At 48.4% G+C, this 22141-nt stretch overlaps 9 protein-coding genes across 9 annotated transcripts; 4 read left to right on the top strand and 5 right to left on the bottom strand.

Moving 5' to 3' along the window:
• Window positions 1-1450: 1450 nt before the first annotated feature.
• On the bottom strand, window positions 1451-2158 carry BHQ10_003034 (uncharacterized protein; the record flags this gene model as incomplete). The annotated part of the gene is made up of 3 exons (XM_040875246.1): window positions 1451-1517; window positions 1587-1720; window positions 1769-2158. The coding sequence occupies 3 exons, from the start codon at window positions 2156-2158 to the stop codon at window positions 1451-1453; spliced, it is 591 nt and encodes a 196-aa protein (XP_040731538.1).
• Window positions 2159-3122: 964 nt separating this feature from the next.
• BHQ10_003033 (uncharacterized protein) lies at window positions 3123-4011 on the top strand (the record flags this gene model as incomplete). The annotated part of the gene is made up of 5 exons (XM_040875245.1): window positions 3123-3192; window positions 3250-3269; window positions 3334-3360; window positions 3414-3605; window positions 3664-4011. The coding sequence occupies 5 exons, from the start codon at window positions 3123-3125 to the stop codon at window positions 4009-4011; spliced, it is 657 nt and encodes a 218-aa protein (XP_040731537.1).
• Window positions 4012-4804: 793 nt separating this feature from the next.
• On the top strand, window positions 4805-6863 carry BHQ10_003032 (uncharacterized protein; the record flags this gene model as incomplete). The annotated part of the gene is made up of 3 exons (XM_040875244.1): window positions 4805-4921; window positions 4987-6762; window positions 6816-6863. 3 exons carry the CDS (start codon window positions 4805-4807, stop codon window positions 6861-6863), a joined length of 1941 nt encoding a protein of 646 aa, XP_040731536.1.
• Window positions 6864-7659: 796 nt separating this feature from the next.
• On the bottom strand, window positions 7660-8649 carry BHQ10_003031 (uncharacterized protein; the record flags this gene model as incomplete). Its single annotated transcript, XM_040875243.1, has 1 exon — window positions 7660-8649. One exon carries the CDS (start codon window positions 8647-8649, stop codon window positions 7660-7662), a length of 990 nt encoding a protein of 329 aa, XP_040731535.1.
• Window positions 8650-9948: 1299 nt separating this feature from the next.
• On the top strand, window positions 9949-12717 carry BHQ10_003030 (uncharacterized protein; the record flags this gene model as incomplete). The annotated part of the gene is made up of 1 exon (XM_040875242.1): window positions 9949-12717. The coding sequence occupies one exon, from the start codon at window positions 9949-9951 to the stop codon at window positions 12715-12717; it is 2769 nt and encodes a 922-aa protein (XP_040731534.1).
• Window positions 12718-13198: 481 nt separating this feature from the next.
• BHQ10_003029 (uncharacterized protein) lies at window positions 13199-14347 on the bottom strand (the record flags this gene model as incomplete). The annotated part of the gene is made up of 1 exon (XM_040875240.1): window positions 13199-14347. One exon carries the CDS (start codon window positions 14345-14347, stop codon window positions 13199-13201), a length of 1149 nt encoding a protein of 382 aa, XP_040731533.1.
• Window positions 14348-16399: 2052 nt separating this feature from the next.
• On the top strand, window positions 16400-17521 carry BHQ10_003028 (uncharacterized protein; the record flags this gene model as incomplete). The annotated part of the gene is made up of 1 exon (XM_040875239.1): window positions 16400-17521. One exon carries the CDS (start codon window positions 16400-16402, stop codon window positions 17519-17521), a length of 1122 nt encoding a protein of 373 aa, XP_040731532.1.
• Window positions 17522-17777: 256 nt separating this feature from the next.
• BHQ10_003027 (uncharacterized protein) lies at window positions 17778-19247 on the bottom strand (the record flags this gene model as incomplete). The annotated part of the gene is made up of 2 exons (XM_040875238.1): window positions 17778-18877; window positions 18932-19247. 2 exons carry the CDS (start codon window positions 19245-19247, stop codon window positions 17778-17780), a joined length of 1416 nt encoding a protein of 471 aa, XP_040731531.1.
• A 1469-nt stretch (window positions 19248-20716) lies between these two features.
• Window positions 20717-21849, bottom strand: BHQ10_003026 (uncharacterized protein; the record flags this gene model as incomplete). The annotated part of the gene is made up of 2 exons (XM_040875237.1): window positions 20717-21305; window positions 21353-21849. The coding sequence occupies 2 exons, from the start codon at window positions 21847-21849 to the stop codon at window positions 20717-20719; spliced, it is 1086 nt and encodes a 361-aa protein (XP_040731530.1).
• Window positions 21850-22141: the final 292 nt, after the last annotated feature.

The raw sequence follows: 22141 nt of genomic DNA, 5'->3' as shown, positions 1-22141 counted from the left end.
CAAGTGATGCGTGAGGCCAATGACAGGTCGTTGTCAGTACGAGTGACAACAGAAGATAATATAAATAGAAGAGAAAATTCCAATGTTAAACTATGTAGGTAGCTGAAGAGTAACTAAACCTTCTTTGTTAAAAAAAATTACATTCTACAATATGTCTCTCCCTGTCATTGCCTGCGGCAGTGCTGATCCGCGGGTCTTCAATGCCATTCAACCTCTATACTTGCCACAATATGAGAGTAAGATGTTCCTCTGATTACCAAGAACCTAAATAACCCAGAATATATCTAACAATCATACTTAGTTGCGTACCATATCACGAGCAGTGACTCTGGAATAGCCAACATTCCGCTCATCCTTCAAGGCCAGACATCCTCCGTCGACAGACTCAACGGCGACTCTTCCCCACCTGTGGCTGTCTGTATAGGAGGTGTGTATACTGATGCGGAGATTGATAGAATGTATCAAGCCTGTCAGGGAATCAGCTCTGTGCCCTGGCTGCGGATGGACCACGCGGTGCCTAAACCTCCAGTTGGGCCGGGCTATGCAGAACATGTCGTGAAGCGGATTAAGAGCTGTATGGACAGGATTGAGCAAGAAGGAAAGCTGTGTCAGGATGGCATGTGGTTCTATTAGCTGTGAGCTGTGATTACCGCATGGCATCAATTGATATCCTTGAGATAAAAAATGTGGTGTTTTGCATTAGAGTCAGGGCCTCCACGTTTGCTTTTTGATTTTGACCGTCCGTCGTGTTGACATGGATACTCGACGCGTTGTGTGTTTTGACCTTTTAATCCAGTATTTATTATCACTATCACAGGTAAATTGACATATACCTAAGCGCAGTGATTTCTATAAATTTACGAGAAATTGGTACGTACCACAAACAACAAAATCCACCCCTCTGACAGAGCCTGGAAATTAAACTAAGCATTCCCAATCCTAAAACCCGACTGTTCTTTCACAACACCCAGTATCCTCCGCGCCGCATCTCTCTGCAGAGGCAATGAAACATGGGACGTCGCAATAGTATGTAGMCCAGCCAATACCATAATTGTATCTCCCCAGCCGATAGAGTGGTAGTCCATTATCAAAATACTCGATGCTGTTTTCTGGAACACAGAGATACAGTGTTGCCGAGCTGAGTTTGAATGGGCTCGTTGCTGTAATGAGGCGTCTGCTTCAGGCGCCATAGATAGAAACATCAACACGCTCGCGGAGAGATGTAATTGGAAGTTCCCTTGGTAGACTAACACACCGGAGGATGCAGTGCTCGTGTTTAGCGTTGGTCTTATTTTCTCAATCTCCTCCATCTGCTGTATTATCGAGGATGTATTGTTTACCAGCTGCTCCGGAGAACCAAGAAGTAATTCTTTGATTTGACTGCAGAGCTGAGTGCAGTGGTACGAAAATGTGCATGTTTGAATTAAATCGTATTCGGACGTTTGGCTGTCTAATCGATGGAGCCAAGTAAGGACCTCGGGAGGAGATTCTCGTCTGGCGATGAGTGCTTTTGCTTGCTACGGACTTTAAGAGTGTGTCAAGTGTAGATATTCTCGATTTGACTTACTGTGCAATGACACACGTACCAGACGAGATCCCGTCCCGGTCGTATAGTATACTGTTCGGGGCCACGCAGAGCGATTAACGAAGCCATTCCCTGGCAGTGTCGATCTCCCTGTTCAGAGCCTGCAATCGTAGTAAGACGCGCATTCGAGAGGAACTGTCAGAAGTGTTAGAAGACAAAAGACCATAGCAGAACAAGAAATACCTCATAGACGACAAACATCCACACAGCTAATAAAGTACTGTCTTCCTTATACTCCACCGGATCATCTAAAGCCGTCTTCACAGTCCGTAGGGCATTTCCGTATGCATGAACCATATTCGACCTTGCATCAGCAGATCCTGTAACACTTGCCCGATAAGCACAGGCGACGGCGTCGGAGACTGCGTATACTGGAGAACCCTGCTTGGCCATCGAAACCATCCGAGTGACTGTGGCAAAGATGTTGCTGGTCTTTAGACCAATCGAGAACTTGTCTAGGACAAGTGGAATGACATGCTGGCTCCATCTTTGGGGCAGCTCAATTGGTAAACATTTATTGGTATCTCTGGTCATCCCTTCTGTGGCTTCGGGTTGGTCGTAGTGCAGCTTCATTCTCCGGCCGGAACGTGTTTTTTGTTCAAACGAAGATAATTTTACGTTTCGGAAGTACATACTGGTTTCATCGCGGTACCCGGGGCATTTAGAGCGTAGTCGTGTGCATTGTGTACACTGTGGACGCGCCAGATCGCACTGCCAAACATCAATAATGACCTCGATTACATGGAGTCTGACTGACCCTAATCCGGCGCTGTCGACAGGAAAAGCAGCCTTTGCTGGGTCTTCCGGTATTCGGCATTGCCTTCATAAATGGAGTTAATTCCTCTATACTTATCCGCGAGATTGCATGTCCTCAGAATCCATTTCTATTACTAGATTCTAGAACGTAGAATGAAGAATAAACAGCCAATCCACAAGCCTATTGCGGCAGCTAGTTCCACAGAACACACCGCACAAGAGGAAGCATGTGAGTGAAGGATTGGAGCTAGGTAGGCCAGTCTGGAGTTTTGTGTAGAACAAAAGATGGGTGTAAGAAACTTGATTTCGGCTTCTATAGTAATGTAACTATGAATGTAGTTGGAACTAAAATACCATTTTACCAAGAAGAAGATCCCCTTAATGGGCAATATTGTGACGGATTTGTATGGCTGCATGTGACGTTCTGTATCACGTGATTCATTGTTCAACAAACGTCCCAGGTCACGTGCTGTATACTGCACAATGCAAATAGTGCAAATACGGATTACACAGCACTAGTCCTGTGCCACAGTGGCAGGKGCAGGACCAGCCCTGTGGCTAGTGCATGATGGTCAGTTGCCTCCGTCATCCCGCGGACAGCCAGAAACAGACCAGGCCGCCGCCATCACTCCCTCATTGCACCTCACCTCAACCACCCCGACGCCACACACTCCTATCCTCCTTGACGACGCAGATACGATAAGCTTCTCTCTTGAGCAGCTGAGGGACTTTAACCCGTCCTATTCTCGAACAGTAATACCGCCGTCCAGATACCGAAGATATGGCTGCGAGAGCACCAGTTGGAGGTCGCCCTGGTGCGAGATTCGCCCAGTTCAAGCTCGTCTTGCTTGGTTGGTTTTCCTTTTGGTTTAAATCATGAAACTACTTACTGACTCGATATGCTCCAGGTGAATCTGCTGTTGGAAAGGTAAAATTAGGCTTCCTCGTTCGGTCGGCGGCTATCTTTTGCTAATCATGATTGACGAGTACAGAGTTCCTTGGTCCTTCGATTTGTCAAGGTCGGTACTTCTGCCGCATTACGACGATATGAGGGAGATGCTTACGTTCATAGGATCAATTTGATGACTACAGAGAATCCACGATCGGCGCCGCCTTCCTAACACAGACCATCTCTTTGGACGAGAATACGACAGTCAAGTTCGAAATCTGGGACACAGCAGGCCAAGAGCGATACAAGTCATTGGCGCCCATGTACTATAGGAATGCAAACTGTGCCGTTGTCGTATATGATATCACACAATCGGTTTGTTCTGCTTCATGCCTATGTAGTTACCGTCTCCGACTAATCCTATATCTCTCAGGCATCACTTGATAAGGCCAAATCGTGGGTCAAGGAATTGCAGCGTCAAGCGAATGAGAATATCATCATCGCCCTAGCCGGAAATAAGCTGGACTTGGTAACCGAGAACCCTGACAAGCGTGCCATTGCGACTGCAGATGCGGAGGCATATGCCAAAGAGGCTGGATTACTCTTCTTCGAGACATCGGCCAAGACCACCACCAACGTGAAAGAATTGTTTACTGCCATTGCAAAGAAGTTGCCGCTCGACCAAGCCGGACCACGCAATCTGCGAACCAACGCCAGACCTGGTGTCGATCTTCGACCGGAGGCTTCCGGCACACAGGGAGCTAATGGCTGCAGTTGTTAATTTATCTATTCGCACTTTTCGAACGGCGAGGTTTCATTCTTGACACATCCTGCGATATGTATGCATAGTACATGCCCTATCAAGTTGCTGCGACCGTGACAGGATTCTAATTCTGTGGAGCCAAGCAGGCACAATAATTCGGTCCACATCCAGCTTCCTCAGCTTCCTCTTCTTTCCTCTGGTGCATCTTCCCTTTCAGTGCACACATAACTGGTTCACCTCGCTTGCTTTTGCAATGGAATTTGGGCCAGTGATATACAGGCCAACCAACTTGCTGTTTGAGGTTGATCCCTTTCCTTGCTGTATTTCATCTTATATTTATGTCTACTGTTCATCCTTTTTCCGACGGCGTCGTTATACCTGTTTTTGGTCAGATTTCTTCGTTTGTCAAGCTACTCGAGCTATTTCTTATTTCCTATCTCTCGTATTTCATACAATGGACTCCGCGGCATCCTCTTCACTAGATCTGTCTGTCGTTAGTGAATGGCTCGGGCAGGTGTTGTCGGGCTGCTGTAATTAATTGCGACGAATAACATTCTATAATTTTGAGCAGTTCTACGCTATAAAGATATGAAAGTATAGAAGCGAGAATCGTTGAGGTCATAGTTTTCCAGCTCGGGACGGCCTTGCCCAGGTACCCGCTGTGAACCAGCCGGCACCAATCGTAGCCCGCTCGGAGCAGATCGTAAAATGCAACAATCTATCTTCCGTCACTTCACAGGACTTGCCTACCACAACAACAACTCCCTCCATCTACCACTTACTCAGCCGACATCAGGGAGGGCAGCTCGCCATGCTGCGCTACTCGGTATTGTCAAGTCAGACTCGGCTGCTGTCTGCGAGCAGACAGCGAAGTGCGACGCAATTGCTTGCGAATCCCATTGCAAGCAACCGCACCACCACCGGCCAGGTACCGAGTCCTCCACCCCATTGAGGTATCCAATGGATCTACTGACGTTTCGTCTGTCATTATAGAGATTTTTCGCAGACCCAAAGAATGTCCAGCCAAGCAGTCCGACACCGGTGACGCCCGAATCAAAGTCGGTAGTCCCTCCTCAGACTGTTAGCCCGGTTACTACGACGCCCACTGCGCAGGTTCAGACTTCTCCTCCAACTTCTATACAACCACCTCAACCACCGGTGGAAACCCCGAGCAGCAGCCCAATTCCGCCACCTACACCCAAGAGAAAAGGGCGTTTCCGACGGTTCCTCCTCTACCTCATCCTCACATCAGGTATAGCTTACGGTGGTGGTGTCTTCCTTGCTTTGAAGTCGGACAATTTCCACGACTTCTTCACCGAATATGTACCATACGGCGAAGAGTCCGTTCTTTACTTCGAGGAACGCGATTTTTACCGTCGTTTCCCCAATGCCACGAGACACACCAACCGTCTTCCTCCCATCCACAAGGAGGAAGCGCAAAGAGTCACTATTCCTAGCAAGAGCGGATTGTCTTGGAAGGTTACAGAGGAAGAAACCGACGGTGCTAGCCTGACTCAGAAAGGACCCCATAACAGCGCTGTTGACGTGTCCAAGGATACTTCTGCCTCTAAAACCGTAACCAAGGCCAAGGAAGACCATGCCGAGAAGAAGGCTCCTGTTAAGAAAGAGAAAGAGGCTGCGGCTCCTACAGCACCCAAGGAAGAACCCAGGATTCCTGCCATCGCCACACCCACGACCCTTGAGTTGATTAAGGTCGAAGGTGCCGATGAACCGGTCGTTCAGGAACTTGTTAGAATATTCAACGATATAATTACAGTTATTGGCGCTGATGAGGGTGCTGCTGCCAAATACGCTGCACCTGTCTCCAGAGTCCGTACTGAGCTGGAAAGCATTGGCGAAAAGATTATCTCCCTCCGCGCCGATGCTGAGAAAGCAGCCAAGGAAGAAGTTGAAAAGGCACATGCGCTTTTCGATGAATCCGCCAAAAAGCTCATGCAGCAGATTGAACAGGCTCGTGCCGCAGAGGCCGCCCAATTCCGCGAAGAATTCGAAGCTGAGCGGGAAAAGCTTGTGCGCGCATACCAGGATAAAATTCAGACCGAACTTTCAAGAGCACAGGAATTGGCTGAGCAACGCTTGAAGAATGAGCTTGTGGAGCAAGCAATCGAGTTGAACCGCAAATACTTGAACGACGTCAAGGAATTGGTTGAGCGGGAACGTGACGGTCGTCTTAGCAAGATCAGCGAGTTGACCGCCAACGTCAGCCAGCTTGAGAAACTCACCACAGACTGGAGCGACGTTATTGAAAGCAACCTGAAAACCCAACAACTCCAGGTCGCCGTTGATGCTGTTCGTTCAGTACTGGAAAGCTCTACCGTTGCCAAACCTTTCGTTCGCGAACTCGTTGCTGTGAAGGAACTTGCTGCTGACGACCCAGTTGTCGCCGCCGCCATTGCATCCATCAACCCTACTGCCTACCAGCGCGGTATCCCTACATCTTCCCAAATCATTGAACGATTCCGCCGCGTTGCCGGCGAAGTCCGAAAGGCTAGCCTCCTTCCCGAGGATGCCGGTATCGCCAGCCATGCCGCCAGCTTTGTTCTCAGCAAAGTCATGTTCAAGCGCGATGCTGTGACCGACGGCGATGACGTCGAGAGTGTGCTTGTGCGAACAGAGAATTTGTTGGAAGAAGGAAACCTTGACGCAGCTGCTCGAGAAATGAACACACTCCAGGGCTGGGCCAAGATTTTGAGCAAAGACTGGCTTKCGGATGTACGACGCGTGCTTGAAGTGAAGCAAGCTCTAGAGGTATGCCTAATTCATCCCCTCCTTTTCTGAAACACGAACTAATAGAAGTATAGGTGATGGAGACCGAGGCTCGTCTGCAATGTCTACGAGTCGAGTCTTGATTAATTTTCTTGCTGTTTGTTGTGATTAAAAAGTGTAAAATATAACTTTCGCCACATGTAGACCCCCAAACAATATGATTCATTTCCTATGTTTTGAACAGGTCTTTCTACAACATACAATTAATAGAACTGCATTTTCAAATAGTCTTTGTTTATTGGTATTGAGTATGTGTAGAATGGGAGAATGGGATCGCTAGTAATTGACTTGTATTGATTGCTTAGGCAGGTGACTCAATGTAGGCAATTAGGGCTTGCGCTTTCAACGGCACACTACATCGACGAGCCGGCTCAGAGGCGAAGAAGCCCTTTTGAGATTGATTGCAAATTCAAAGCCCTGGTTGGCAGGGAGATCTTTTTCCTTGTATCATTAATGACAACCAGACTATAACTCAAATAGGTATATGCTGATTGGCGATGTTGCCATAATTGTTTCCAGCTCATATGTAAGTGGCTCTACTACTTGAAGTCTCACATCATATATGTTTGTCAACGATCTTACAACCCTTCATTCACTGTGGGTGATAACAAGTACTGTAGGGAATAAAGGGCTCAGTACGACTAGAACGTCAAAGTAATAGATTGAGCGATATACCTACCGACACCTACCGACTTACCTTCAACCCCCCTGACATGGAGAAAAGCTGAAAACAACAGCATAAGCTCACTGGGGTTTGAGTGGCTGCATGAGGAAGTCACCTGCGTTGGAATAATCTGTACAGTCCGGTGAGTACCCACCCTCGCGGTCAAGATCTCTCCCTGGCTAATCTTTGCTGTCGTCCTAGGCCACGCCCACTCCTCAAACGGGCCAAGCTCGGGGTTTGGCAGCAGAACCGATGCGATTGCACATCTCAGTACATAATCGGAACATAATGACCGGACGCATTCGGGAGATCACATCCTCGGCATCGGCGTTGAAGTCATCCTCGAAGCGTAATGTGTAAGAGATGATATCTCTTAGTACCTGATGATACGCCATTGCAGATATTCGATGAAAACCCTGGCAGACAGTGACTAGCTCTCTGGAATCGCATTCCTTGGCCATCTTCCACAAAGCGTCAACTTTTGCTTCATCGTACACGTCAACAAGCTGCACAGGTGCATCGCCCAGAAGCCCAAACAAGCCTGTGCTCGCAGCAGTAGCAGAGTCAGCATGAATTACGATCACACGCATAACAACCTTCCAGCTGGGCATCTGCTTGACGAAGTCGATCAGCTCCGCCTTGCGATAAGTTATATTCTGAAAAAAATCAATTGTGAAAGATCCACCCCTAGCTGCTCGAGATGCATCCCATGCAAGGCTTTTGAGCGGAGAGCCAATACAAAAGAACTCTTGGTACTTGGGCTCCCAATGAAGGTGCGTTACGTCTCGCGTTGGGTCGAACCATGCCTCCTTGATACAATTCACAGCGTCCCAATAAGGCTTCTTATCTGAAGTCTCAGATATGGGTAGGCCATCATCGGCGTCCCAATCGTCAGTGTCACAATCTTCGGTGTCATAAAACTCGTAGTATCCTCCAGCCTTCAAGGCAACTGCACGTGACTCGTGACATACGCGAGTGATGACAGGTGGCCGACCATTCACTTTAGTTGTTTGATAGAGGAAGCACGGTGCTGGTACAGAGTTATCTAGGAGATTAAATAAGATGAAAGAGCAGGCCACGTCTTTCTCACAAACACGGTGCGGTAAACATAGGCGCCAAATCTCAAGACGCAACTCGATTGGTAGCCAAGGGAAGAGATGAAACGTGGTGGCGGGAATAGAAGATGAGGTCTTGATAGGAGCCATGAGTGTGTTCCTGCTGGGTATAGTTTATTCCTGAATCCTGTTCAGTGTTCTGGCATGGATGAATGTGGACTCTGGCTGGGCGAAAAGAACGATTTGAGGATCCTGAATACTAAAAGGAGCGCAAATCTCCAATACTACGTCCTGTTGATATATTTTCAAGCGCCCCCGCGAAAGGATCAAACGGGGTGCGATTTTTACTGAAACACGTAGTATGACTGATGAGAAAGAGGTGTCGTGGTAGCCTGTTCTAACTATATGGGCAAAACAGCTGATTGTTTAGTTTAGTTTGCACTGTTTGCATTGCCCGCCGTCAACCGGCCGACTCACATGAAAGTCCGCAGGTGATCCCTATCTGTCATTTGCAACTGTCGACTATCATTTGAGGTAATCTTCCTTTTCGCACAAGTATCATAAATAGAATTACATTGTGCATCCTATACCTTTGCGCGGCAAAACCATCGCCCCATTTCATCGCACCCGCGCGGCGACTTACCGTCAACTCAAACAGGGATGGCTTGAAGACGGCTTGCCTGTATCGATACAGTTATACTGAGTTTATCGACGTGGAAGAGGAGTGTTAGGGCACGATACGATAGATAAGGGGTTACACAGATGGAAAGCAGCCCCGGTACGGCGCCAGAATTGGAGGGTACAACACTTGGCCGTAATTCCAGGGATGCGAGTCAACCGAAAGGCAGGACAAAAAGAAACCGGACATCTGGTGGTGGCTTCTTGCTTGACTCCATATATACGAATCCGCGACATGGCAGCTTTACGCAGCGAACGCATGCGGCGGATAGCGAAAAACGCCGACACGTTGACGATGATATCATAGTCCCGAAGAAGAGAGCGACATCTGACCGGGGGAAATATCAGTTGAGAGGGTCATTGCGAACGTCTCCGTTGGCTGCGGTGACGAACGTGTCTACTTCCGAAGGTCATGATTCTAGTCAGAACGAGGCTGCAGCTTCGAGACATGCCTCCTCTCGCAACTCATATTCGTCGAATGTTGAATTGGATACAGATCAGGTGCAGATCGTCAACCTAGCACTGAATTTGAGTGAATCGAGGAGGAGGGCGACTAATGCTGGGCGTGCACCGTCGAGCCCTTTGCCAGGCATTCCTCGGAGTATATCAAACAATCAGGGATTATTTTCATCTACCGACAGTGCTAGGCCTCTAGCAGGGAACAAGGTGCCACGACACTCTAGTTTATACTCAGAAAATAGACTATCTCGAAATTCTGGCCCTTCAACGCCATCCATACCACAAGGATTTAATAATAATGGGATTGCTGGAATGTTGCCGATTTCCGACACACAGGATGTGGATATTGCATGTTCTCAAGCGACATTGGTCAGGATCGAAAAGGCAAAACAGCATTTTGAATTATTTTCAAAGTATTTGGAGCTGCTGTCTTACTTGCCTCCACTTCAGCATTCACCCTACAGCGTACAATCTACCAGCGGCAGGGCATATAACCCTCTTCAATCCATCCGGAACAGGAAAATCCGCGTACGAGAGAAAAACTCTAGTACCACCGATTCAGAAGAATGGCAAGATGTATCAAGGGTTGAAAAATGGCTTTCATCGGTTGAAGCGGCCCACCAGAAAAACAGCAATGACCCGTATCAATGTGTAGCACTTCCGCCTTTTGATGGTCACCGTGAAGGCGGATCAGTGGAACAGCAGGAGTCGTGGCAGACGACGTCGCCACCGTCCAGCGTACGAGGATTGAATCGGTCTGGTACGACAAAGGTGCACCGGCGGCGGCTGGACTGGGCCATTACCCCAGCAGAGCTATTTGCGGATACAGTCTGGGTCGAGAGCGGGTCGAACAAGTTGAAAATTTGTGACAGAGAGGGTGGGAAATTGTATCCAGATTCTTCAAAGCTGAAATTTACCGGATCTCGTCCGTCTATTGAAGGCCTAGAGCCACCTCGACAGAGTGAAACCATACCAACAGAACAATCCGTCAATTTACCAAGCTTTACTACTACTAAGCATGATGGACGAGAAAGTCATGAGCATTTGGCGAAAGTATCTAATGGACATGCCACACCCCGCAGCCACGTCGGCTATGCACCCAAATGGACACGCTCAAGTAGCATATCAGGCGACTCGAGCAGTGATGACATGGTGCCGCGAGGCAGAACGCGGCGTATAAGCAGAAAGGCAAAGATGAAAGCAGAAACTGTTTTGCAGGCCGAGAAATTGCATAGAGTACTTCATGGTCATTCTGATTCATCGAATGCAGCTTCCAAGCGCTCCAAACCAATTTCGCATCCATCTTCGGTCAAGGCTGATGTCGACAAGTCCCAGATGCTGATATCACCAGCAGGCAGTGTTACAGGCAAAGAGGAGCGACGAATGTCTCTTGACGAAATGGACAGTACCGCGCCGAATTCCCCGGCTCAGGGCCCGATATTCCCAAGCATTACCGTCAATCTTTCGCCGCCGTCTAGTCGTTCGCCTTCACCTCAAAAACGGTTCCCACGCATCATGGAGACGTTACATGAAAAAGCAAAACCTCGCCGTCACATTCACACAGAAGAAGGACTTGACGGAAGTCCTTCGGGCGATTCAAATCTACGCAAGAGACCAACGGTTGATTCTAGTCCCAAGGACAACGTCAGCCCGCGGGCTTTAGAACCGAGCTTCATGCCTGAAACACCGCTTGGCCACGATGACATGCTGCTTGACGATTTCCGACGAAGCGACACCCATGGCTCCTTCAAGCCATATGGAAGTCACGAGTCGAGGCTCAAAGGCTTCTTGAAAAACAGTCGAATTGCCGAAATTGTGGGAAGTGAGGTTTCCAAAGTCGGAGATATGATACGCCGGAAAGACGGGGGTGGGCATTCACGGCAGTCGTCCTATGCATCGAGCATTGTATCTGATCTTCATGATTCGGACGAAGAACGGAGCGAAGGAGAATCGACGCCTAGCAAGCGGAACTCTCTGCGCAGAGGAAGTACGTTCTCAGATGAGGAAATTGGTCTGCCGTGGCGCAAGCCGAATGGACGGACAAAGACATTCTTGTCTAACCTGCCTACAATCGGACCATCTTTTCGCATCAACGACCAGGAGGGGCCTTATTATCAGCAACCAGAGAGCAGCCGGGTCAGTGACGTGCACTTCGTTAGAGCACACCCAGATCTTGCGCCATCATCTGTAGATGCCACACCCTACAGCGAACGGCGGGGGAGTTACGGATTTATACCTCCTTCCAGCAAAGATCTCAACTCAAAACTCCACAAACACGATGATGAAGTCACCACCAACGCTGCCCTCCCCGGAATCGGACGCTCAGTCCGACCTCCTGTAACCGGACTCGCAAACGCAGAGGCATCCACAACGACCAACCGCCACCACCGCCCAACCGCAACCACAGGCAGTCACGGCTGGAGCTTATCAGACCGCAGCGTGCCAACATTAAGCGATACAACCCTCCTCCAGAAACGTGAAATACTGCGCTGTCAAGCTTTACTGCTCTCCTCTGGCGTCAAAGCAAGTGAAATCGTCCAACGATACGAAAAGCCTCGCGACCCATCCCTCACCCCACCACCCCGATTCCTAATCCGAAGCCTCGTCGACGCCCAAGCACCCATTCCACACTCCCTGCCCCGAATCGACGAGTTCAACTACGCAGCGCGCAACCTCCTCGAACGCCTCGAGAACACAAAAACGGGTCTCAACAAATCCATGTACCTCTTCACCAAATCCACCCTTCTACCCCTGGAAAAGGAGATCGCTACACTGGAAGACTTCATCTCAAATCACCTTACTCCCCGCGTACGCACCGCAGCCCTCGAGGCAGAGGCGCTGAGTACGCGACTCAATACAACAAGTACACTTGAAATCAAACAGCTCAGCGATACCCTCGACAAGGGACTACGAAAACGCAATCGTCGGCTAAGGTCGATTAGAAGAATCGGGTTCTCTTTGTTGGAGTGGACGCTTGTGGGCGTTATGTGGTGGCTTTGGTTGATTGTGATGGTGTTCAAGGTTATAAGAGGTGTTGGGAAGGGAGTTGTTAAGGGGGTGAGGTGGATTTTGTGGTTGTAGTTTTGTCCTCTCTTCTCTTCTCTTCTCTTCTTTTGATCCTGTTGATTCCCTTTCTTTTGGGGTCATATACTTTTTTGTAATTGTATGGTTTATATATTCAATACCTTTTAGGGCAGAGGCTGGTGTGTTGATTTTGCATGTGTCTATCAGCGTGTACTATACCCATCAATTTAATATCGCGTTTGCTACCTATTTTACTGACATCATTCATCACCAAGTTCCTTAAAAAGCAAATTAATAATATTATCCTATTCCATAGAACTTGAATCTTTTATCGAACTTTTTAAGGGGACGTCAAGCTTGGTGCAGTCATCATATCCAGGTAGGTACATGCAGTGCAATTCGAATTCTGCGCCTCAACAACATCAAAATGCCCCGATAACAATCATCAGGAAGAAGATATTCAACTTCAACCACAAAGGTTTGAAGTACTTTTCATTTAGCCTCGGTGCGAATCGTGCATTGGGGGCAGTCCTAAACATCAGACCTCGACCCCGGTATCTCCGTTCTTAATGCGCATGGATCGAGAGAAAAAATTGCGGACGCTCTTACGCTTGCTGACATTGTTTCCGTTACCAGTTGCATTGCCAGCTCTGTCTTCTGAATCGTCTCTTGCAGCGTCTTGATCGTGGTCTTTGGAGACTTCTGTTGACTTTGGATGACTCATTTTTCCTCCTGACTCGGGGCCTGCGTTTTTCTGGGAGACCTCTGGCCGTTTTGCCTTAACTACTGCAGCATCCATATCGTGATCGTGGTCCGGGGGGCTTTCTGTTGACTTTGTGTGAATCGTTTTCCCACCTGAACCGAGACCATCGTTGCTCGGGGAGACCTCTGGCTGTTTTCCTTTGTCTGATGATTTTGATTCTCTTTCTGCAAACATTGCCCAGAAGCGTTGTCTTAGAGTCCCGTGCTGCTGTTTGTGGTCATCGACTGCAGCTTCGGCTGCGGTTTCCTCCTTCTGACTTTCAGTCCCATAGTCTAGTGGCTCGTAGGCAAGACCAGCTTGCATTTTCCTTGGCGCATGGCAGAGAGTGTACACAATTGGAGGCAGAGAGAAAGAAATCTGGTGGGTGCATTCTGTAAAGTACTTGCGACTCACCAGCAAAGATTCTTTACGGCGAGGTGGAGTAATGAGGCTACCTCCAGCAGGAAAGAACCTAGTGTACGGGGGGTTGTCGCGGTAGCTGGCACAACGTCTATAAAACGCAGAGAAATTGGAAGCCAGTGTCACCGCGCATAGAGGGATGAACTTGATGTTGGGTGAGTCCTTTAGGTCGTCAATCTTGACATCAGCTACACCCTCTGAGTTTCTGAGGCGGACACAGAGAGCCCACATGTCTGCGTACATGTGAGAGACGACGTAGACCTCTCCGATGCGTAATTCAAACTCGTCTGAGCGAGTTAGCTGCTGTGACAAGTTCGTGAAATACGGTGCGATGGACATGACAAGCGAGCCCTCTTCTATGGCCAGGTGTTCATGTTTTATCGTTCTCACATCGCGGTAATATTTGAGATGGACAGTTCCTTGGGCGCGCTCTTGAGGAACCTCACTGAGCTGTCGGAAGCTGTCTGAGGACAGGTTATGCTGGTTAGCATACAGAACTGCGTCAATAGATGGGTTGCGGTTCATGTCAGCCGATAAAAGTCCCGATGAAGGTCCCTCTTCAGTTCTTGCAGTAAGACTCTGTCTCTATTGAAGAGTGTTAGTGAAGTGATGAAGGTGATACAAAAGAAGTTGTGTGCAGAGTCACAACTGAGACAAAGAGGGACGACTCACAGAAACATTCTCAAGAAATAGTTGATCTCTCGTCATTTGGAGATCATCCGCAAAACTTCTGCAAGCTGAATGACTGATCAAAGGACTACGATCATCCGCAAACCTGATGTGAGCTGCATTGACGATCAAAGGGTCTTGCACCAAGGTAGAATGTGGCACCTGCACTTTCACACCATTCATACTGCTCAGGGATTCAGCACCGTACAGCCCTGTATCTGAAAGAGTATCGTCAAGAAAAGATCTAGGCAGCTTGACTATCTGAGCACTGGGTAACCTTCCACACCACTTCGACGACGCAGAACAAAATTGACATTGCTCGCAGTATTCGGCTTCGGCGTTCGGGTCGTGCTTATACGCAAAAAACGAGTACGGCGATCCATTCGATATAAGCTGCTCACGATATATGCTCAGGATAGGAGGACGGTGGAAGTACTCGGCGTGTCTGCGCTCAGAGGACAAGCTTCTGGAAGAGATGGAGTCGCCCGGCCCGATTTGCTCATTGTTTGCCACTTCACAGTGGCAGATGGTACGGGGGCATGTATACTAGCAATTTCGTGTGTGAGTTTAGGGCATCAGCAATGTGAGAAGTTCTTACAACGTCGGTACAGTTGCTTGATGGGAGAGAGCCAAAGCTGTGTCGCCCGGGGTAGTCCTGTTGAAACATGGTAAATGCTATCATACAGTATAAACGGTTGAGATACCAATGATCTGATTTTTATACAAGAGTTGAGGACTGTACGGTCAAAATGGAAGTCACGAAGTGCCGGGGAAAGAGACGTCTCAGTGCACACGCGGAAGGAGCGACTGCCAGTAGACCTCTCCCACAGAGCAATCATATAGTACATTCTCATCTTCATACATATGTATATACAATATCAGTCATGTCTCACACTCATCTCTTAGGACGGGTAGCAGCTACCCCTGATAACTCCGCGTCTGATGCCTCAGAAACTCCTCGATCTTCTCATCTCCAGCACTATCCACATGCTCCTTTGCCGCTCCAAAGCCATGCACTGCTTCAACATCGCATCCTTCTTTCGAGCTGTCTGTATTTTGTTTGTTGATTCTGAGTACATTCTCTTCGACGAAAGCGGTGGCTATGCACGTCAGATATGGTTCTTTCTATGTATGAATGAGGTGGATTACTTTTTTGGACTGTCTCGTGCTGTCCGGTTATATCGGCGACTTTGTCGCTTACTGTGTTTAATACAGTATCTGCTGTTTGGACGATGTTGGAGGTTGTCGTTGTCGTCGTTGAGCCCGCTGCGTTGGTAGACATGGCGCTGTTCGTGATTTGTTCTTTTTCTGTCATCTTAATGTGTGAGGTTGTCGAGAATAGAGAATTGAATGTGCTTATAGAATCTTGTAGATGAATATAGGTTGAAAAGAAAAATGAAGTATGAAAAGACGCATGGACCGTTTCAGAGCTTATGACGTCGTATAGTACCTGGGCCCACCTAGACCGTTGCATTTACATAACATCCTCATTATATCGACGAGAAAAGACCTCTATATTGATATTAATATAGATATAATCAAAGGTACGCTAACATAGTATAGCCTGTATTTATATCATCAACACCCAAAAGCGCAGGTATGGCATGCAATGTTGCAGATGGCGTTCTCGGTGTGCCTTGAAGATCAAAAGCGGGGAGCGGAGATAAAAATAATTCCCGTATCAAATTTATCATCTTCTTCTCATTCTCTATCCTCTGTACATTCCACCGTTTTAGAACAAAGAGCGAGATATAGATCGCAATTTTGGGCCGGACCAATTCTTCCATCACATTTCTTCATTGAAAAAGCTCCCAATCGTATCCCCAACAAAGGCATTACCAGTCTCACCCATCGGCAACCCCGCCATCCTCATCCCTCGTCGTCAACCGCGAACTGGAAGAAAACAACATGACAATCCAACCCCCCATCCCCATCACAATCCTGACCGGCTTCCTCGGCTCCGGCAAAACCACACTCCTCCTCAATCTCATTCCCCAATTACCTTCCACCTACAAGCTCGCTCTACTCAAAAACGAATTCGGTGACCTCGCAATCGACTCGCAACTCGCCTCTGAGCAATCCATCTCCGGCGTCCGCGAACTTCTGAACGGATGCATATGCTGCAACCTTGTCGGCCAGTTGGGCGACGCATTGACCCAACTCCGCACAGAAGTCCAACCAGACAGAATCGTCATCGAGACCAGCGGAAGCGCATTCCCAGCCACATTAGCAATGGAAGTCAACCGGCTCTCAACCGAGAACGCAGCCACAAAAGGGTTCTTCGTGCTCGATGGGGTGATTAGTGTGATTGACGTCGAGAATTGGCAAGGGTACGAAGATACGTCATATACGGCGAAGATGCAGGCAAAATATACAGATTTGATTGTGTTTAATAAGTGGGAGCTTGTGGATGAGAGGAGGTTTGATGTTTGTTTAGATAGGTTAGGAGATTTGGAGCTTGAGGCGCCGACGCCCTGGGTTAAGAGTGATAAGGGTAGGGTGGAGATGGAGGTGTTGTTGGGGATTGATGGGGCGTTAATTGCGAAAGGGGGTACCTTGGATGGCCATGACCATCACGAACATGAGCATGAGCATGAGCATGGGCATGATCATCAGTCGGAGGTGGAGGTTCTGTCGCTGACGCTACCCGCCACACAAGACGACGGCGTAGTAGATCTCGCCAAGTTTACGTCCTTGCTCAGATCGTCTTCCAAAGAAGAAGTCTATCGCATCAAGGGGACAGTCCGGTGCTCATCAGACCAAGTCCCTGAAAACTCTGATCCGACATTTCTTACTTCATCCAGCACCACTACTACTTCAGAATCAAAAACTAGTACGTATATTCTCAACTGGGCATTTGGCAGATGGACATTCACGCCCACATCTACACCTACCGCGGATGTAGCCAGGTTAACGTTCATACTTGCGCGGTACGAGTCTGCGAAGTGGAAGAAGAAGCTCGAAACTGGCGCGTATGTCGCTGTTAAGGGTGCACAAGATTTTGAGATCAAGGTGGAGAAAGTGATCTAGATTTCTGACGCATATAGATATGATAGATAGATAGATGTTATATAGAACTGAAACAAGTCTATTTAAAATTGGTTTAGTGCGTTGCAACAATTCAACTCGACTATGGACAAAGAGTGACTATGAACATAACTTTTAAGCGGTTATGAGCCCTGACTTATAACCATATGATCTATTCTATTGCGTGAGCAAAGAAAAGAAGACGAAAGCAAAAACAAACAAAACAAAAGAGAAAATATCCACAGAAATTAAGACAAGGCTAGTACTCCAACAAGGCGGATGCTCCGCTCTCGCTGGACACATAAATGACATCGTGGTTGTCAGGGAACCCGTTGAAACGGGTGGCACTGCAACGAGTGTATGCGCCCATGTCCTCAAAATACAACCAATCACCCACGTCAACCAAGCCCGGCAGGACGATCTGCGAGCTGATGACATCAATGCCGTCGCAGGTAGGTCCCCAGATGCTGTACTCTACCCCGGCAGGGACACGTAGAGGATCATCAGCGGATGGATCCGGAGTGGAAGAACCCGAGGCGGTCAATCCTGGGGTAGGAGGTACGCTGCCATTGGCGCATGTTAGAATCTGAGCAATCGGGTGTTGGTGATCAAAAATGATGTTGGAAAAGTTGCCATAAACACCATCGTTCAGATATATCATGTAACTGCCTGATGAAGTCTGTGGGTCAAACACATCACGACGAGCAATGACATTCGCGGCAAGTGTAAAAGCTGCGGCAACGTAGTAGCGACCTGGCTCAGCAATGATACGAATGTGTGCCGGGAACAAATCATCGACGGCCTTGCTCAGAATAGCAGCAAACTGTTCAAAAGTGTCGTCACAAAAACCCCCACCAACATCGAGTGTGTGCAGCTCATAGCCAACTTCAGCAGCTTGATCAAACACCCAACGTGCATCCTGGGCGGCCTTGAGGAAAGCGCCTGGATCTTCAGCTCCAGATCCAACGTGAAAGCTGACACCAACAACATTAAGCTCGAGTTTCTTGGCCAAATCCAACAACGCGCGAGCAGTGTCCAAAGAGGCACCGAACTTCATGCTAAGTCTGCACAAACTGGTGGAATCATCAGTCAGAATACGCAGGTACAGTTCGGCGTCGGGAAAGTCGTTCTTGATTTTGTACAGCTCGTCTGCATTGTCAAAGGTCATCTGTTTGACACCTTTCTGGCGGGCATAGCGAAGGTACGACCTAGTCTTGCACGGCTGCGCGTAGATGATGCGACTCGGGTCAATACCCGTCTTGAGAGCTAGGTCGATCTCGGTTTTAGAAGCACAATCGAAGCCGTTGCCTAACTTGGCCATGAGGCGCAAGACCTCTGGGTCCGGGTTGCATTTGACGGCTGTACAGGTCAGTCGATGTTCTAGAGACAGTGCAATGGGCTAGAGTGACATACCGTAGAAAGGCTTGACACGGCCTAGGTTCATCTTCCACCGCATATGCTGGCGATAGACCTCGCCCATGTCTGCGACATAAAACGCGTCCTCCTCGCCAGGCTCGCAGCCCGCAATGTCAATACGGTCAACGCGTTTCTTCAATTCGCCCAGTATCATCTCCTTTGGGGAGGAGTGACCCCGCAAAACGAGAGCATCATTCACTCCATGATCAATATCCAAATAGGTCACAGACGTATCTGGATCTTTCGTATGAGGATGATAGTTGTTAAAAACGTATACATCATCAGGAGTAAGAAGCGAAGGTGCCATAACCATGCGGAAGTCTGCAAGAATAAAATGTGTAAATTGATTTAGTTGTAGTTGTGTTAAGGCGGGCGAAAAGATTCGCAGCTGTTATAAAGTGGGCTAAGCCTCCTCGACCCTTCCCCCAGAAGAGGAAGAACCGGCAGAGTAACCCTATGCGGCAGCTCAAAGAAAATTGGGGAATCAGCGGACGGAGATTGGGGGGACAAAGGCGCGCCCGTGGATTCGAAGTCGAAGAGTTTAGCGATCAGCAGGAGGTGGGATGTTGTTGAGAGTCTGTCGAAGACGATACAATGCGACAATTTGGAAGAATCGCGAGTTTGCGGCGGGAGCCGTGGTGAAGGGCCTTTGGTGTCCAAAGGCGTGTGAAAGAAATGAAGTCTGAGTATTGGACGTCAGCAATAGTCGATGTAACAGAGAAACAATGACTTGTTTGGAGTATTGTCGTGGGCGGGATTTTGAAAATTCTGAAGTGGTGGTGTGTGTTCTTAGGGCACGGGCATTCATTGACGAGCACACTTGACGCAAGGCTCGACTGTAACAGACTGAGGATATATAGTTGCAGCTGGTGACTTACCTAGAAAGACAGAGTATATACGAAGTAATCTTCGAGACGACAGATGAAGAAAGCACGAAGAAAGGAAGAGGGTGGTGGAATAAAAGGAAGAGGAAGAGGAAGAAGGAAGTTGGTCGTGGCGGAGGAAGAAAGGCTTGGACTGCGGGGGGACACAACAATTTTTCTGCCAGGGCCTGGCCGGGCAGGCACCACCACGTCTTCCCGGCCATTTTTCTTCGGCGGAATGACGCACGCTGTTTATCTGGCACTATGAGCGATTATTGTTAACAAACGCACTATGTCCATTCTTGCTTGCTTTTCCAGCTTATGCTCGTATCTGTATGACTCAAAGGACGACTCTCAGGTTATAATTATTCCCGCGTTGGCAAGACACAATCGCGAGGTAGATGAGACTCGGACTGGCCAGGAAACATCATCCAAATTGATAGCTAATTCCATGCAGTGTGCATGCTGTATGCAGCTCATTGCAGAATCCGGCAGCTACAGATATTATCCACTACCGTCCGTGTATTTTTCTTCGTTGCGGTCAAGATGCGCGATTTAGGCCCTGTCTGTTCCTTGACCGCTTGGATGCCCTTTAGCCTGATAGATTACAGCTATATTTCACCTCAATATTGGTACAATATTGGCACAAACCCCCAAAACTTGAAGTCGAACAGTGGGATGGTGGCGGTGCAATTTCACATGCAGCCGAACAGCTAAGCTGTAACACTACATAGCTGTGGCCCAACGTGTTCGTGCGACCGGAAGAAAAATAGTAGAATGTATCACCAGGATATTCCTAGCAATGATCCTGAATAACCTGTTTCTGCCTGAGAAATGTGGCCATCACTCACAGCGGTCTAGACCCACTATGACGCACTTGATGCCGCCGCCAATCGGAGATTTCTGATTACCTCTGTCTCTATGCTGTTCTGCCAAAAAGGTACATCTCAATCCTATCCTTCTCAGAATACGCCGCCGGCAGCGAATGGACCGACTCTTCCAGCATAGCCAGCGCAGATTGTCGCATCAGATCAAAAAACACCGCCTCGCTCTCATGCCGCCTCTTCAGAGACACCAGCACAAGGGCATCGGGCGACGACTGAACCAGACGATCTAGCACTTGCACCAACGCCGGGAGACTATCAGCATTATACGTGCAGTCTGATACCAAGACAAGATCAATTGGCTCTGCGGTGATCTCTGCGTCGAGTTCCTCCTCCCAGTCAAGAACCTTGAATCTAGTTTCTGAATTGGTTGCTGACTGCGCGATCTGAAGATTGCGCGCCACGATATCGTTTACTTCTGCGAGATCTGTGAGTGTCACTGAGCATCCGAATAGCATCTGCGTAAGAGCGATTCCGACGACACCACAACCAGATCCCAATTCAATGACTTGGAAATGGTTCTTGCTTATGGCCTGAAACCGCGATTGAAGGCGCGGCATACTGCACCGGCCGGAACTGTTGATAGTACTCTGTAGACACACGATAGCCGCTAGAGCAGCATCCCTAATCCTCTTAGTAAAGTTCCTGCAAGTACACGAAAGAAGGCAAACCATATATGCCGCGCGATGTTGTTCCCCGTCTCCTCCCATATCCTGAGTTGGGTGTCATTCTGTAGCACAAATCGCCTTTCAATCACTTTTTCGGCCGTACCATTCTGAGAAAGACTAAACGGCGCACTCCATCCTGAAATCACCAACGGTATTTTTTCTGCATCGCTCAGATCAGTGTCCAAGGTAGATGCTGTCTTTGGCCCAACTGCTAGCACAACCCTTGAGATTTTTCGGGGCGCTTTGAACAGGCCGGTGGAAATTGCCAATTCCCGTTTTCCCGCTTCCCACTTGTATGTATTATTTTCTTGTAAGACAGTACTTGTATTGGTCTGTGTGGTGTCGCCAGCATCTATCAACTGCACTTGCAATGCAACATCTTCGGCAAGGAATGCATCTCCCAAATCAGTGGTGATGGATATCAGTGCCGAGACTGAGACGAGTCCAGGCTTGGCGATTTGCGTTCGGGGTGTTTTCAGAAAGCGTATATAGTATACCATGTTGATCCAATTAATTGATCTTGAATTAAATCGAATTTACATTTTGTGTAAAAAGTAATGATAGATCGAGTTGATTGGTGGAGACGGCTTATCTCACGTGCGTGGGCGACACTAGACTAGACTGGTCATACTACATACGGTTCATGCCATCATTGCTGATGGATTTCTGTGGCATGCAATGGACACGCTCGACCAGCTCACAACAACGTGATCCATGCCAGGGGTGTCGCTAGCAGGTTTCTTTCTGTTGATGTATGGGTAGACCTGTCACTCATGACTCTTATCAACTAGA

Source organism: Talaromyces amestolkiae, assembly GCF_001896365.1.
Source record: "Talaromyces amestolkiae strain CIB chromosome Unknown scaffold4.1, whole genome shotgun sequence".
Classification (NCBI taxonomy): Eukaryota; Fungi; Ascomycota; class Eurotiomycetes; order Eurotiales; family Trichocomaceae; genus Talaromyces; species Talaromyces amestolkiae.
This window is presented reverse-complemented; position numbering and strand designations above follow the sequence as displayed.